This window comes from Anabrus simplex, chromosome 1 (assembly GCF_040414725.1).
Source record: "Anabrus simplex isolate iqAnaSimp1 chromosome 1, ASM4041472v1, whole genome shotgun sequence".
In the NCBI taxonomy this organism is placed as follows: Eukaryota; Metazoa; Arthropoda; class Insecta; order Orthoptera; family Tettigoniidae; genus Anabrus; species Anabrus simplex.
Window position 1 is genome coordinate 1,349,554,594 of NC_090265.1, and position 18,252 is coordinate 1,349,572,845.

General features: G+C 39.2%; 1 protein-coding gene across 1 annotated transcript in view; it reads left to right on the top strand.

Annotated features, from left to right (window-relative positions):
* LOC136858336 (lachesin) overlaps window positions 1-18,252 on the top strand; it is a 1,056,232-nt gene that overhangs the window by 860,912 nt on the left and 177,068 nt on the right. The window contains exons 4-5 of the mRNA XM_067137802.2: window positions 3,107-3,235; window positions 15,412-15,550. Of these exons, the coding sequence (XP_066993903.2) occupies window positions 3,107-3,235; window positions 15,412-15,550 (268 nt within the window). The remainder of the gene's footprint in view (window positions 1-3,106; window positions 3,236-15,411; window positions 15,551-18,252) is intronic.

The window sequence follows — 18,252 nt, forward strand, 5'->3', positions numbered from 1 at the left end:
GTGAAGTATTTCAAGAAACATGTATAATCTTTAAAACGTTAATGTTATATGACTTCTGATGGTCTGGAGGGAAACAATTCCCAAATTCATTTCAAGTTCTAGACTCTTGTGTCCACATTGGGCCTGATGACTGCTGGCCCTGAAGGGCTCCCTTACGGATTATATGAAATCATATGTACAATTCGCGAACAACCCACACTGCAAAATGTTTCCCTTGTGACGTTAATTATTCAACATAATTAAGAGATTATTATTGTAAGTTTGATCGCAATTTCAACCCTTGAACCTTGAGGTAATTAAGTTGAATCTATCTTAGAATTATGCTTCTTTAGCTGAAATTTATACTCGGCATCTGAAGTGCCTTTTAGCAACTAATTGTAATTTTCATTTACCAAAATTATCTTATTATACAGTCTCTCAGTTATGAAGTTGATACTTCATTTGTCTGACATATTCATGTACAGTTTGTTAAAAGCTAGGTAAACAGATAACCTGCATATGACAGATGTAGTGCATGTGATATATGTAACAACAGTGAAGCTGGATATAAATTAAAACACTTGTTGATTGTTTTCTCGAGCTGATTTAATTTGTGTTGAAACTGATAGAATGAATCTGAAATACTGTAGGTTAACATTTGTAATCACATAATTTAATTCAGGGATAGCTGTGTTACTAATATAATGCGATAAGCGAAGCAGTGTTTCTACAAATATACCGTTATAATACATCCAGTACTGCCAGGAATACAATTCATACAGAACATTCTCATCACTCCCTCCCAAACTGTTTTCTCCGTTCTTACTCCCAAACAAATATTCTCTGTATGTAGAAGAGACTTTTGGCTATGATCGCCTTGATTCATGTTTGAAACAAAAGGAACCAAATTCAAATGGAACAATCATGGAAGTAAACTGAATATTGACTTGAATCGCACATGATTTTGTAGTGCAATATGAATTGAAAATCTGTAGAGGCATTTAAAGGCTCATGATAAATCGGAAATAACATGCTGAAGTGTACACCAGCTGACAGTTACCACGTATTCCCTCTCTCACTATTATTTATGTATTTATTTATTTATTTATTTATTTATTTATTTATTTATTTATTTATTTATTTATTCATCATCATCATCATCTGTTTACCCTCCAGGTTCGGTTTTTACCTCGGACTTAGCGAGGGATCCCACATCTACCGCCTCAAGGGCAGTGTCCTGGACCTTCAGACTCTTGGTTGGGGGATACAACTGGGGAGTATGACCAGTACCTCGCCCAGGCGGCCTCACCTGCTATGCTGAACAGGGGCCTTGTGGAGGGATGGGAAGATTGGAAGGGATAGGCAAGGAAGGGGGAAGGAAGCGGCCGTGGCCTTAAGTTAGGTACCATCCCGGCATTCGCCTGGAGGAGAAGTGGGAAACCACGGAAAACCACTTCCAGGATGGCTGAGGTGGGAATCGAACCCACCTCTACTCAGTTGACCTCCCGAGGCTGAGTGGACCCCGTTCCAGCCCTCGTACCACTTTTCAAATTTCGTGGCAGAGCCGGGAATCGAACCCGGGCCTCCGGGGGTGGCAGCTAATCACGCTAACCACTACACCACAGAGGCGGACTTATTTATTTATTTATTTATTTATTTATTTATTTATTTATTTATTTATTTATTTATTTATTTATTTTTTTATTTATTTATTTATTTATTTATTTATTTATTTATTCATGAAGCTTAAGATACAGCTTCACTGATGAAATTTCACTTGGAGTGTCAACAGACTAATGAACAAATGTAAACTTTCATGATGCAATACAACAAACTTAACAAAAGATAACAAGTTCATGTACACAGCCTACTAATACGAACTGTCCGAATCGAAAACCATGAGAATGCTGCTCATAGCCAAGGCGTCGTGGGTCATACTGGCGGTATAATCTTTTCACAATCAACTTATCCGTAGGAGGCTGTTTGCAGCCCTCCCGAATGTACTTTTACTTGACGCCATATCAAGCTCCTGTCTTCTATTAATATTGTTAAAGAGAGTTGGGAGGCGGATTAGGAAATATCGTTGAAGTATTGAGTCCTGAATTTGGAGGATGTGGAGAAGGTCGTTGGTTCTGGGGCAGCGGGTGGGAACACGGGGAGAGAAGAGTTAGACAAGATTTTCCGAGCGGTAATACCCATTTAAGATCCCGTGGAGGAATCTCAGGTCAAATACCTGTCGCCTGATTTGCAGCGGTGACACGATTATTTCCCGTAATACATGCTGCGTAGACATATTTCTGAGCTTGGGGTTTCTGTTCCCAACAATTGCAGCAAAGAAGGATAGTGATCTGTCTAACTGGTTAATATTGGAGGGGGAGGCTGTTGTCCAAATCCGAGAGCAGTAGTTCAAGAGAGGTTGATTGATCGAGAGGAAGAAGTGACGAAGAGCAGAGGGATCAGAAATTTGTGTGGCGCCTAGTAATTTCATAGCCTTGGTTGTTATGTTTCTATGTAGTTCTTAAATTGTAATTTTGTACTGAATATTACTCCTAAGTCACGCTGTTACGTAGTTACAGTGATGGGATTGTCGAGTAGGTAATATAACATCGGTAGATGATATTTGCGTAGTGTTACTGTCATGTGGCTTCATTTTTGTGGACTGGGGATAAGTCCAAGTACGGCACCAGTTCAAGAGGGCGTTAAGTGAGTACTGTAGCAGAGCTGCATTTGATGGATTCATGATCTCCCTAAATATCTTTCAGTCGTCAGCAAAATATTTGCTGTTTCGTTGAGTTCGTACAGCAGATCGTCCATAAACAAGGAAAGGTTGGTTGATAAATCATTGAATTAGTGTTGTAATTATTGAGGTAATTTACAGCGTTGCTATACAAGTGTTAAGTGCCATATATTGACATGTGCAGGGCATATCGTCGTTGTTTTTCCAAAACCTCGAATGTGATAATGCTTTGCTAGCTGGGAGGTGAGACCAGTCTTTAGGAACAGTTGGATAAGAAGGACATTATCAGATACTTGGTGTTTGAACTAGACCATCGATACGTACAGTTAGTCACTTCCTGAAATAGTCCTTCACAACGACAATATATTAATTCATTTATGTTTGTTTCAGTTGATACATTCAGCAACGATACGCTTACCCTTCTGAAGCTGGATCGCAAGCAAATGGGTGCCTACCTGTGCATCGCCTCCAACGAAGTGCCGCCTGCCGTCAGCAAACGGATAACACTTAACATAAATTGTGAGTAACAATGCACATAATTTACTTACGGGGGAAATCAGCATGTATGGGTCAAAATATGTATTATTCAATTTATAATGTATTCATACAGTATGATTTATTTAATATAATATTTTAAAAAACGTTTATAAATAAGCATGAATATCACTTCCTACTTCCAACCGTGGCATATATTCGCTGCCAGGTTTCAGAAACGTTCAGTTTCACACTTGAATTTCGTCGTAATACGAATGTTATTGGAGATATCTGCATGGAAGTTAGCATAGAAATATGTTTCGTTTACACAGAGATCATGTTGTAGGATATTTTCTTAAACGCTAGCAACGTAACACTTACTAGTGGTGTTAAAGTTATAAACAAGTACATGAACGTTAACAATCAAGAAAGAAACATTTTTGAAGAAACACCATACGGTATTCAATAGTATGTGTTTATATAATTCTTACAATTATTTCAGCAAAATATTGCCCTAAATATTCAGTTAATAATAGTCGTCATAGTGAACATCTAACTTAGATACACACCTTTCATACACCGATTTTATTAAGCTTTTGCAAATAATTACTTACATATTTAAAATCACAACATTATTTCAAAAGTAGTAACACACATAATATTTTAAGCATTTAGCATTTGGTTACAATTGCATTTCGTCGCTGTTCGAGGAGTACCGCGTAGCTGACAAAGATCTTCCTATCAATTATTTTCCTTAATATTGGTCACAACTCCCAGTCCATCACAACAATTTTTTGCAGTGTTCGACTTCCTATGCCTGCTTTTAAAGGAACATAAACCTTACCGTACGGCACTGTACGAAGTATGTTCGCATGACGTATTTGCGCACTTCTACAATATAAAGTATTTAAGGTCCATTTTCCTGTAGATATAAGCATAAGAAAATCAACAGAACGGTAATTGTTCTGCTGGACTGCATATCCATATGTGGCTAGGGGGCGTGATCAGTCTTAAGGAAAGTAAGAGATAGGAAGAGTGTTGCCTGGCACGTGGTATAGCTCGCTTAGCGACGATTTGAGTAGGTTCCAGGGAAATTTTACATGTCAAAAAATATCAAAATTTTAAAAATGCATTTGTTTGGATACTTCAGTATCGTCTGAATCTATTTCTCATCTGAAATATGACTGAAACTGAAGTGATCCTCCGAACATTGAAGATTGTTTAAGTAATCTTGGTTTGAGCTAAAGTAGGCATTCCCTTATGGTGGGCCCGATTAAATGAGAAACATATATGAACCACCAATAATATGCATATTACTATTTGTCACGTAAATTTCTGCTACCCTTTTTCCCTCAGAAATAATTCCTGCTATCGTCTAAGCAAAAATGTACATGTCCTACACCGTCTGAGCAAGAATGGACAGGTCACGTGTGGTTGGAAAAAATCAAATACTTTAATTTTACACATGCAGTATTTATCTGTTATTGATTTTTAAGTGACACAAGCGCTTTCCTGTGTAAAGAAAGATATGTTTGAAAAGTTACGCATTCGAGAACTGTTACCTAGTTGCTAATTTACGTTTCTCCTCTTAAAACATGGACCAGATGGACATATTTGGCCTTGCCCGGCCGCATCATATTTTTAGTTACTGGGCTTGAATATTTACCTTACCTTACCTAAGTTATACCTTCACTCTATGAGATATTTCTTCATTATCCTTACGTAAGCTTCGCTTGGTTACAATATGGGAAAATATGTGAATTAAATGATCCTTCCATCAGTATTCAGACATACCATAAAATATTGAGCAAAGTTAAGTATATTTTTATAGTTAAATGTTCTACAAATGGTGATAGTTATCAAATATATTTCAGGAGAATGAATATTTAAAGTAGTTGAAATTCATAACCTCTTGGGTGTTCTACACAAATTGCGCATACCATAATAAAGGTTAATCCATGTATCCTACTGTAACAGATGCTATGCTATCATGTATCAAATATGACAAAAGGAGGCAATATATGGTGGCATTCATACGGAATGGTTTGTACATATTGTGGAGGAGTAACAAATAGAAGCCATTGCAAGGATGTGAGTCAACGTGAATGCGGAACAAACATTTGAACTCAGTGCATGAATAATGCCAGCATCAGCGCTAATGTATAGTGCTCATAAAGTCAACGATTAGATGAAACATTCCGTACAAACGTAACCGCAACCAGAAGGCATACCGTGTGCGACATTACTCATTCCCTGTAGACAAAGTACGTATGTATATGCCACAGTGAATGAGGATGAATATTATATTTTATAATTCATTAAAATATGGCAATTTACACTGTAAGTAACTTCGCCATAATATTATTTGTTTCCTTGATTGATTGAAAACATAGACACAGTACAATGGAACAGAATGTAACATAAATATTTAGATTTTGCATTGTATGCTCTCCCGAAATTCGGCTTTCTGGTTAAATGGTCAACGTACTGGCCTTCGGTTCAGTTCACCTCTGGTTTGATTCCCAGCCTGGACTGAGATTTTTATTGTATTCCTCTGGTTTGGGGATCCGGTTTGTGTGTTCCGTCTCAATAGGGATTTTGGTTTACTCGCAATACACTACACTACCATCCACCACAAAAATACGTAATATAGAATACGTCCCTTCACATCGGGCTGGCGTCAGAAGCAGGATATGACGTAAAAATTGCCCAAATCCACGAAATATGAACCACATGAAATTAGGTAAAAGGCCAGGGGAAGAAGAAGTTTTAACTTCTCAGCTGTGTCCAGTTGGTCATTTCGTTCTGTACGTAACATCTCTTTGGCAGGTACTATGTATATCGTCGTTGCCGGGACAAAACCTCCTATGTGATAATATTTTTGGAGATATACTGACCCGCAGCACATACATTATGAAGTGTGAGAATGCCTTGACAACTATCACACAATATTGCACCTTAGATGAGAGAACCTTACCGGCCAAAGTTCTAAGCTAAAATATTTCACATAGAAGGTTTTGTCCCGGCAACGACGATATACTCGACTCAGCCTAAAATGCTGAACGCCTACTTCACATATAATATTAAAGTTATAATGTTATTTACTTTACGTCCCAATAACTATTTTTTTCGGCTTTTCGGAGACAAGGAGGTGCCGGAATTTAGTCCCGCAGGAGTTCTTTTACGTGCCAGTAAATCTACCGACACGAGGCTTACGTATTTGAGTACCTTCAAATACCACCGGACCGAGCCAGGATCAAACCTGCCAAGTTGGGGTCAGAAAGCCAGCGCCTCAACCGTCTGAGCCTTTCAGTCCGGCACTTCAAATACAATTCGGTCAAGAAATCTAAGTACTCAATTATTATAGGGTCGATAACCTAGATGTTAGGCCCCTTTCAACAAAATGTATCATCATCAATATAATTTTTTATAACTAATGCTTATTCAACTCCATCGGTGTACTACTCTATGTTTACTTACCAGAAAAACAAACCTGATGGCACAAAAGCCAATAATGACCATGGCCTACCAAGCGACCGCTGCTCAGCCCGAAGGCTTGTAGATTACGGGGTGTTGTGTGGTCGGCACTAAGCATCCTCTAGGTCGTGATTCTTGGCCAAGGTCAGTCTAGGAAGGTGGCGATCACATTGAGTTTTAAGCATCGTTATGATGTGGGAGAGCCCGGTGTTATGATGTGAAATATATTGGCATTTTTAAGGAAAATGGGGGTACTGATACCGTACTATACCAAATTGCCAGAATAAATCAACCTGCAGGATTAGAGTGTCTCGGTTTCCAGTTATAAGCAATGTAGAGCTCAGTGGATACGGTACAAAATTACAGGCGTGGTGAAGGGCAACCCACGTATAATTGCACCTTCTTCGAGGTTATTACGTTATTATAATGAAATTATTAATGAAGAATAATATGTTTATATCACCTTTTTTATTTGCGGGTTCCATTATGTATTTTGTTCTGATATATTGATGAATTGCTGTTTGAATAGAACTGTTACCCAGTTGCTAATTTACCTTTCTCTTTCATCATGAAACCTGGACCTGATGGACATATTTGGTACCGTACATATATGTATGTTTCTGTCAATAAGGTTACGTACTTTGAAAAATGATATTAATAAGAAACACAGTAAGACCAAGTTTTATAGAATTAAAAGAGTATATATGAGCACTTACGCTGATCCTTGTTTCTCGAAAAATGAAGTTTTGCTTATATTAATTATCTTGCTGTCCAAATAGCTATGAATGTGTTTACGTCATTTAGGAGTTATACAGTTAAATATGCATGGGAAATAGATACCCAGTTAAATTCCACATGAAAAATAGTTGCTCGTTTTTATTTCAATGTTTGGTACCTAAATCCTCTAAATTCCAATACACTAGCCTTTGGTTATGCTCACATAAAGACTCTGTATGGCGGCTCCATAATAACATTCGTCCCTTGACCTCCCTAGATAAACTTTGTTCTTGGCTTTATAGACCGGGGCCGCTACCTCACAGCTGCGTAGCTTCTGAATTGTAATCATGTATGCAGAGTGGACCTCAAACCAGGCCTCAGATCCAGGCAAAAATCTTGACATGGAGGGGAATAGAGCATGGTGCTTCCGGGTAAGAGGCAGGCGCACTACCATTACACCGCGGGGCTGACTTATGTTTACTTACCCATATCCTTAAATACAATTTGAAGTATATGTCAATCAAAGTACTACCAGGATATGCTCGTTCCACCGTGAAATTGCTTTTTATTCAACAACATTGTAGAATAGTTACAGAAGTATTGGTTAGACTCGATCCCGTCCTTTATTTTCCTGTTACAATTTACTTGCGTTCCTCAAATTAATTTATTTGGTTACTTCATTATATGTGCATCATCGATGAAAGTCTCCTTGGTTCTTGAGTTCTTCTGTTCACAGAGTCTTGGGTTCTATTCCCTGCATCTGCAAACTCACCTGGATGAGGGAATTGGGGTAGAAGTTGAAGAAGATGCGTGCATCATTGATGAAGTCAATTCTTGGGTTTTGAAAGGGCAAAAGTGTTTGTTTTGTGCTATAATTTGCCTCGTAGGGAGCCTCTATTTTTGTACGGTTTGCTGTATAAAAATAATATCAGACTTGGAGAGGTGTTAGAATTTAATCATATATACAGGGTTATAAATGTGTTATTTTACTGGTGTAATATTGAACTCTTTTTCTAATTTCATATTACGAAGAACCTTCTTTTTTTTTTTTTTTTTTTTTTGCTAGGCGCTTTACGTCGCACCGACACAGATAGGTCTTATGGCGACGATGGGATGGGAAAAGGCGTAGGAGTTGGAAGGAAGTGGCCGTGGCCTTAATTAAGGTACAGCCCCAGCATTTGCCTGGTGTGAAAATGGGAAACCACGGAAAACCATTTTCAGAGCTGCCGATAGTGGGATTCGAACCTACTATCTCCTGGATGCAAGCTCACAGCCACGCGCCTCTACACGCACGGCCAACTCGCCCGGTTTACGAAGAAGAACCCACAGGGTTTGAACTCTTTTTCTAATTTAATTTTACAAAGAATCCACAGGTTATCTCAACAACATTGCCTGTGATAAAAGCGCTTTCCCGTGTCAAGAAAAATATGTTTGAAAAGTACAGAGAGAACAGAGTAGATGGACAGAAACACTAGTGGCATTCCATCCCAAAAATGTTCTTAATACAAGCATTCAAACTGTTCTATGAAAGCTTCCAAACTGAGATTATTCTAAAGAAGCAACCAAAAGCAACGGTATAATACTATTATTCATGTTTTCTTTTTCGAGTTAACTACGCAATGGAGGTCGTTTAGGAAATATTACATTAAGGAGCCCGGCACAAGCGAGCTAAGGGAAAAACAAGCAAGGACTCAGCTAAGGGCCCCCTAGTCGCCAACCTACACTTCCAAGTTAAGAGACTTTGGGGCCCTTTAATCACCTCTTACGACGGGCAGGTGATAGCTTGGGTGCTAATATACAAACAGGTTCGCAGTTATCTACCGCAAGTGCAATACCACTCCTATAAAAGTGAGACAAGTGATTAGAATGATAAGTGTAGCCCAATATTCACACAATGTCTAAGTATTCTTCTTCCTTCTTTCTCTTCTTTACAATCTGCTTTTCGTCGCACCGACACAGATAAGTCTTACGGCGACGATGGGATACGAAAAGACTAGGAATAGGAAGGAAGCGACCGTGGCTTATATTAGGAACAGCGGCAGTATTTGCCTGTGAGAACAATGGGCAAATCACGGAAAACCATCTTCAGGGTTGCCAAAAGTGGGGTTCGAACCCACTATCTCCCGAATTAAAGTTGATAGCTACGTGACCCAAATCGCACTGCCACTTCCTCGGTCTTCTTCTACTACTACTTCTTCTTTGATGATGATGATGATGATGATGATGATGGTGGTGGTGAAGTTGATGAGTATTACCTTGAATATTTTTCTTAGCAAAAGCCAATTGTAGACTGTAGCCCTACAAATTATGATCACCAGTTTTCACATGATATTGAAAACGTAATACAGATGTCGATTTTGTATCATTTAGTGGGGGTGGTAGTATACAATCATGGTATCCCCTGCCTGTCGTAAGATTTGGCTAAAAGGGTGGGGTTCAGGCTGAGACTCTTAACTTGGGAGCGTGGATTGCGACTACGGGGCCCTTCGCCGAGTCCTGGTTTTGCTTCCAATTACTCGCCTGGCTCCTTTTTATCCTATCCGAACTCCCTTGGCCAATTCTTGTTTTTCTCCTACCCCGACGGTATTAGAGCAGTCGGAGCCTAGAGAGTCTTTCATTATTTTCACGAACTTCGTGGCCTTTATATTTCTTTGGCCGATACCTTCATTTTTCGAAGTGTCGTATCCCATCATTTTTTCTCCAGTGTTAATATGGGAAGGTTGCCCAGTTGTACTTCCTCCTAACACAAACCACCACCAGAACTTCGTACTATTTAGCTGCATGGTTTATCCATAAACTAGTTAGAGTAGCTAATTACATCACTCTTATTGTGTATTTGAAGAGCAGTTTTGCCTCAGAAACCAACGAATTTACCACATGAATGGATAACGACAATTAGCAAATATAATTTAATGCGCTCAACTTACGAGTTATTCAGTGTTTGTGAACACGCTGGAGTAACCTCTTAGAAACGCAGAGCTGGTAACTACATTTAACAAAGGAAATGCCGAAGGTGATTTAGTACAACTGTTTTTAAATAATTTAAGTTGAATATTTCCTATATTCAAGATATAACAGGGGTACCGTGCAGCCACAGCAGTTCGTTTCCATTTTGCTTTGGGACGCCCTTTTCCCCCCTTCGTCTCTTCGATGGCAGGAGCTTTCTGTACTAATTGGTGTTCATTTCTCCTTCTGACGTGACCATACCAGCAGAGCTGTTTCTCCTCCATCTTGTCGCTGATAGGCAAAACTTTGAAAGATCCTCGCACATGTTCATTGCGCACTTAGTCACGCAGAGTGACTCCCGCCGACCATCGCAACACCCTCATCTCTGTGACATGCATTCGCTGGTCATGGCGTTTCTGTCTTGCCGTACATGAGGGCAGGACGAACGGTGGTGTTGCACACTTTGCCCTTTAATTTGACTGGCATCCGGTTATCACAGAGAACACCAGTAAGAGACCGCCATTTCATCCATCATCCACATGATGCGATGCTTGACATCTGCATTGGTATTACCATCAGTATTGATGACTGATCCAAGATATCTGAACTTGTCGTTCATCATCAGTGGTTCTGCAGCAAGGAAGACAGTGTTGTGTGGGCCCGATTGCCCTGGCTGCGAATGTTAAAGAAAATATACTCTGTCTTCTTGCAGCACATTCTTAATCCGTTTGCCTCAGGTATTACTCGCCATCGTTCCAAGACTGCCTCAACCTCCTGATATGACCCACCGTCCAAAACAATATCGTCTGCATAAACTATGGTTCACGGCAGGCCTGTCATCAGCCGCTCCGTCAGGTAGTTGTTGACAATGCTGAACAGTACCGAGCTGAGTGTTGACCCCTGGTATACACCGATATCAGTACGGAAACTATCTGAAAGACCTGCAATGGTTTTCACCATAGTAGATGGACGGAAGTACATATCTTGGATCATGCTCTCATACACCTCAGCTGTAGTGCTGTCAAGATAATATCTCTGGGAACGCGATCGAAGACTGTCTCCAGATCGAAGAAAACCATATGGAGGTCTTTACGTAGCCCAAGGTGTTTCTCAATCGAAATCTGCAGAGTCTGAATTACGTCAGTTGTTGGCATATCGGATGTGAAATCACAGTGCTTCCGGCGGATGTTAATTAAACCCTTGATGCAGTCTACTATGACGCGCTATCAGATTTTAAGTGTACGTGAGGTGAGTTTGATGCCTAGGAAATTCTCACATTCTCGAACATCACCCCCTTTGCTTATAGAAGCGCTCAAAGAAGCTTTGACGGAAGTGTTCTGGCATTAGAAATCCAGCCAGCGAAGATTTTGTTAAACAATTTCGTCAACCATTCAAATCCTCCGGCACCGAAAACTTTTCATTGTTCAGCTGGAATATAATCAGGGCCATTATTGCCGTTATTCGTTTTTGACACAGTTACTGCGTTATTGGAAGGGGGGACTTCAAGCATAGGCCCCTCAACTGGACACTGCTAAGCTGCTCTCTCTCGTAGAAACTCCTCATTTATTAACCCTTCGAAACACCCATTCTAGTGGTTGTTAATGGCTCTATCATTAGTCAATAATGTTCTCCGATCATCATAGATATATTTGGTGGCAACACTATCCCTGGATTTTCTTTCGTGCTGAGCAGCGACGTTGTAGGACCGCTGCACACCCTCTGGTGCCCCTAGGTCGTCATACAGGTCTTGCTGCGCTTCACTGTGACATCGTCGCTGTGGTTTTAAAGTAGCTAAAATGCCTTCTCTGAGCATTATGAGTTACAATAATTCTTTTTAATAGGAATAACGTTGTAAGTTATTGCTAAAACAATTCTTAGCAACGTACGAATTTAATAATCAAATCAAAGATCGTTTATTCATTTGCGTAGATAGTAGTTCATTCTGTCAGTCTCTGAACAGTAGAAGGACATGAAAAGAAACCCCTCTTGCTGCAGTTTTAGTAGAATATTTTAGTGAATATATTAAAGAATACAAGCACAGTTAATAATAATAATGTGTAGGTACATACCTTACTGCATTAGCAATACAGAGATAATTATGGAATGTTGGAAAACAGCAATAAGTTTAACAAGATAAGTTTTTAATACCTTTGCCTTGTAACTACGTAAGTATACTTCAGCAGCAAATAAGACCTTACAACGTTGTTGTACTTACCTTGTCGATCCTGTGCATCCCTGGTGTTAGGGCGTTGCTGGAAGACTTTGTGGGTTTCTCAACATCTCGTAAGACATTCCTCTTACTATGTTTCCACTTGGAAAAGTTCATTGTCATACTTTCCCTTCATTTATTCGTTTTCATTTACTAGTGAAAGTTTACGCACGCGTATGTTATCCTTTTTGGGACGATTGCAACGTTGTTGCGTCGAACTAGTGGGGAAACACTGATTCTTACATTTCGGTCACAAGGCTACCAGCCCGAGACATTCCCATAACAACATATGTCCACGCCTGAGCAGGTCGTATATAACGTTGTCTCATCAAAATATAACTAACAGAATCTTTGGAGGGCCCATTCAAATATGATCGTTGTGGATGATTTACCACAGTGAAGGAGTTCGCTTTTGACTTAGGTGGAACGAACTTTTGTTATAACTTTAGCGATTTGTTCCTCATTCTTAAGTTTAAAGTCTGATTTTACTATTTCTTGAACGTTTGAAGATGGCGTCCCTCTAAAACATATCTCTTGTCTTCTACAGTTAACCTTTCTACTCATAGTTTAATGTTTCTGACGTGAAATGTCCTACAAATTCGTATGGACGGCTGGCGGCGATACAGCGAAATTGAGAATACCAAACATTTTATTATAACTCGGAAAGTATGAGAGAGAACCGGATGAACCACGTGTCATTCAAATGAAGAAGGTTGGAAGAGTAAAGTCAAGTACAGTTTTAGTAGTGATGTCATCGTACGACGAAAGATGGCTGTAAACTATGGGTATAAAACCACGCGTCGCTACAAGCGTAAAATTAATGTAGCTCAACGCAAAATATTTCAAGGAGTTTGCGAGTGGGCTCATTTTGGTTAAGACTGTTCTAGAAGGTAAAATAATAAGGCCAAACGAAATATAAAAAGTTATAAGAATTTAAGAGATTTAATTTTTGAAACACTGAAACGAATTCAGCTCGAGGAAAGTGTCTAAATGTCTCCGAAATAAGAAAATGATTCCTCCAGAAATAGATCACAGGATGAATTAACATCGAATTATGAACCTAAGAAGATCAGACTGCCATCCAGAAAAAATGGGAGCGAAAGAAATTGAAAAGGACAGTTGAGTGAGCGTCTACTAGGAGTATGAAAGCAATGGAAGTTGACGGCGATTGTGGTGCCTCCTAAAAGGCATTGACGATGGTTCGAGTACAATGCTTTGAGACGATATTGAATTTTTGTGTGCGTGTTTGTGTGTGAATTCAGAAGGATGCAAGCTCCAGTGAAACTGCTGGACTAATATGAAAATAGGGAAGGTTTCACTAGAAGAGTTCCTTCTTAACGCTGTTGACCATGTTCATAAGTCCTAAGGAGCCTACAACTCTGAAGAATACCGCTATCACTGCAAAATGATTGTCTAAAATTCTCAAGCACTTCGTAAATAATAATAATAATAATAATAATAATAATAATAATGAAGTCGTATGGTTTCCAGTGAGCCCTGGTGTAGATCATTCGAGTGGACGTCCGTGCACGAAGAGCACGTAAAAAAGGATGGGGCCCTACCTACAATGACATTATTGTTGAACACACAGTACCTGAGCCAAACGAAAATAACCTATGACGATAAAAATCATTGACTCGCCTGGAGATCAAACGCAGGACCCCTTGGACCAAAGCCAGCAAGCTAATCACAAAGTCACGGAGCAGGACACTGTGTAAATTATGATCCATAAAAGGTTTATTTAGTTCGTCGCCATAAAACCTATCTGTGTCGGTGCGACGTAAAGCTACAAGCAAAAAAAGTGTTTATTTCATTTATTTGTTTAATTTATGTTTCATCTCGTACACATCACTGACTCACAAGAAGACGTTCATGCAGAGAAGATTACGTAGATGCCATCCTGAGGTAAACTTTGCAGCGTCCTCCCGTAGGTAAAGTTTCCATCTTTCTTCCGTAGGGAAAGTATCCCATTAGCAGTTAATAGTGCACAAGTGAACTAGGCGTTTTGTGTGGCTTTCAGATTTATAAAAGACGTTGCATTTTAAAACCTGGATATAGGAGGTACTACACCCTATTCCATAAGTTTAAAAATACATTGTATACGATGTGACAAAATTGCAGTCCAATAATCGAAGACCGTGATAAACGGGTTCAGGACAGTTAAGATGAGGATAGCAAGTAATTCTCAAATTTGAAACATTCGTCCTGAGTCAACAGGAGAAAAGTAATGTTGTTTTGAAATCATAATTCATAAGTAATGCTACTTGGTGCCTGCTTAAGTTTTACTTTCGAATACCGGTAACGATATAAATGAAAAAGTATTATTATCACATTTTTGTGCCAATGTGCGACCCCTGTCTTTAAACAGATATTGAGATTTTCTGTCTCCTAGTCACTGACTAGCGGGTTTAGCAGCATAATCGCATGTCAGTGTATCTTAGGACCGCAGACCTTATTTACGATGCCGTTACGTAATTCTCTCCCCGTTAACTCTGGATGAAAATTGCTAGTTCGAAGGTTAGTCTCTATAGTCATTTTAATTTTCCTGATTAATCATCATGAATGAAATTTAATGCAACTATTCGAACAAGACTGTACTTCGAAATTAAAAATCAAACTTCTTGCGAGGACGTGTCTGCTGTTTTATTCTCTGATTTGAAATAGCGTAAGGTGATCTGTTTATTTACTGGTAACGTTATAAAAGGGAAGGAATTACTTCAGGAAGCCTTTGGAAACTTCCGCTGTAAAGTAATTAAGGAAGTGTATTGTATTTGTGAGACGATCCCATAAAATGAGTGAGAGAGATAGTGAATGCTAATAACTGGAGCGGATCTGAACTCCCTGTAATGCAACCATCTTTGGCTTGTTTCAGTCGCTCCTATCATCAAGGTGCCAAATCAACTGCTAGGAGCACCACTGGGAACGGACGTTCAACTGGAGTGCTACGTGGAGGCATTCCCAAACACCATCAACTACTGGGTGAAAAACCGTGGCGAGATGCTGCTTGATGGGTAGGAGATTATAATATTTTTCCATGAACTTATTACTCCTCTTTAACAGGACTTGGAAATAAAAATCATAAATAATCTATGAGTAACATCTATGAATTGTTATCACAAAGTAATTTTTTTTCCCAATGACATGTAGTACGGTGCAAAAATAGTTCAAAAATGTTCATTTAAATTACAATTAACAAGTAATATATTTTCACACGATATCCTGAAACATCTAAACATCCGGAAAACTTTAAAAGAAAGCACTGGTTTCTAGTAATTGCACAGATAGCTTAACGCTAGCTTTCTATGTGGATCAGTGGTAGATCGCCGGCTTCCGGATCCCAAGATTGCGATTTCAAACCCGCTTGAGGGTGTCGGTTTATTGAAGAGTGGGGAAAAGTCCGTTCGGAACTCCGTATCGTGTGATGTCGGCATATAGAGTAAAGGATCTCTGATAACACAATTCGTGTTTATCAGACAAGAGGGGTAATCCAACCGATAGCCACCTCTGTTAGGGAATAAACGATCGGGATCCTGATCATTTCATATGAACAATTCGTCGCTGTTCGAGCAAAAGGTCATATCTTCCAAAGCACTTCCTATTCATTATTTTCCTTAAGACTGGTCACGCCTTCTCGCCACATATGGATAATTAGTCCATCAGAACAATATTCGTTGTGTTCATTTTCCTATGCTGCTGTGCAAGGAAAATGAACCTTACCGTACCGCCCTCTAGTAATGTATGTTTGCATGACTTATTTACGCACAGTTCATTTTGAGTCTTAAGGAAAATAATGGAAAGTAAGAACATTGTGAGATATGACGTTTAGCCCGAACAGCGAAGAATTCTACTTTTGTTATTAGCTTTACGTCGCACCGACACAGATACGTTTCATGGTGACGATGGGATAGGAAAGGCTTAGCAGTGGAAAGGAAACGTCTGACCTTAATTAAGGTACAGCCCCAGCATTTGCCTGGTTTGAAAATGGGAAACCACGCAAAACCATCCTCAGGGCTGCCGACAGTGGGATTTGAACCCACTATCTCCCGAATACAAGCTCACAACTACGCGACCCCGAATTATTCTTTTATCTGTTGTTTTAATGTAAGTGGGTTTTTAGATAAAATTCAAAATTAAAATTTCCAACCATCAAGTGGACTTGCCATTTCTGATTTAATTGGAAACAGAAAATCCAATACATGGCATTTCAGGTCAGGATGTACAAGTGATGTTTATCATTCGCCAACGAATTTTTCAGCACAGAGTCCGCCATGATATCGATGATAATGTCTCAGAATTTTCTTAGTCTTAGGAAGTTCAGTCAGCGTCTTTCACCCAATTGAGTTCCGTTTCTGGATGCGAAGCTAACATATGGCACCTGATCAAAATTGCAAATGGTAGCTGAGGCCTTACGATTATTATTTACGTAATATTGACTATAACAGCAATGCCTAACAAACATGGCCGGCTAGATTGATCAATTGATTTCTAATTCTGTGCCTCATTGATTGAATAATTCGCAATGAATTACTATGATCACTTCATACGTTCAGTAAAATATGTGGCTGTATTTCGCAAACTACTAAATGGACAGTGTTGTTGTTGCTTGTGGTTTAGGGTTACTGATGATGGAATTCGAACCCACCATCTCACGGATGCAATCTCACAGATACCCGACCCTAACCCTCGCGGTCAACTCGCTCGGTGCGGATAATATTAAATATTTCGCGAATGGTTGCAAGAAATTAAGGTAAGCCACTGATCTAAAATTGTAGCATTGATGTAGGAAATACTTACTGAAAATCGGTCCTGACGCCTGCTATCCAGTTTAACACTTTCCATCCATGCCGCTGAACTCCTTCCTGGTACACAAATCAAAAGAATGCGTCGTTAATTGTTGCTATCCGTCTTGTTCCGCTGCTTATAGATAGGTGAAATTACTGTTTCCGTCCAATGAGAAGTCACGTAATTCAATTTCCATGTTAATCTTATTATTCTATATAATTATTTAATTCATTCACTCCCACTGTATACTATTTCATCATTTAATTTCATTTTGGCCTATTCTTGCTGCAGTATAACACAGGAACTGTCTTCTCTATTCCTCGACCGTAAAATCACTCCATCGCTGCTCTCCTTCACTTCTGTTATTCAAGTCTGAACAAAATTATTTATTTTCATTCAAATGATTTTTAAAATATTACTTCCATCTTGCCAGTGTTTCCCTATGATTTAATATGAGTCCACATAATTAGCGTTTCCTTTCCACTCCATTTTTATGAATACTGTGGTCTATAATGTTTTCGCCAGTCAGCCTTTCCTGCGTTTCTCCTTTCATTCCATGATTTCTTATGTTCTATATAAGTGAAATCGTTACGACCTCGAGTCTGTACATTGACTATTTTGGCGAAATGTTCATTCAACTATCCGTTTCACATGTAATAATGACCATCTGCATATTTTTAAGTTTTAGTGTCTGTTTGTTTGTTTGTCTGTTTGTTTGTTTGTTTGTTTGTCTGTTTGTATGTCTGAGTTGTTATAACTTGAAAACTACTGGATATATCCCTACGAAACTTCATATTTAGAATCCGCCCGTCCTTGGGTAGGTTTTAGGGCCAATATTGTTTCTTAATCCGTGAAATGACTCGGGTTTTATACGAAACCAAAACCTTGATTTTTGCACTTCCACAAAATATACACAACTAAACTTAATGGA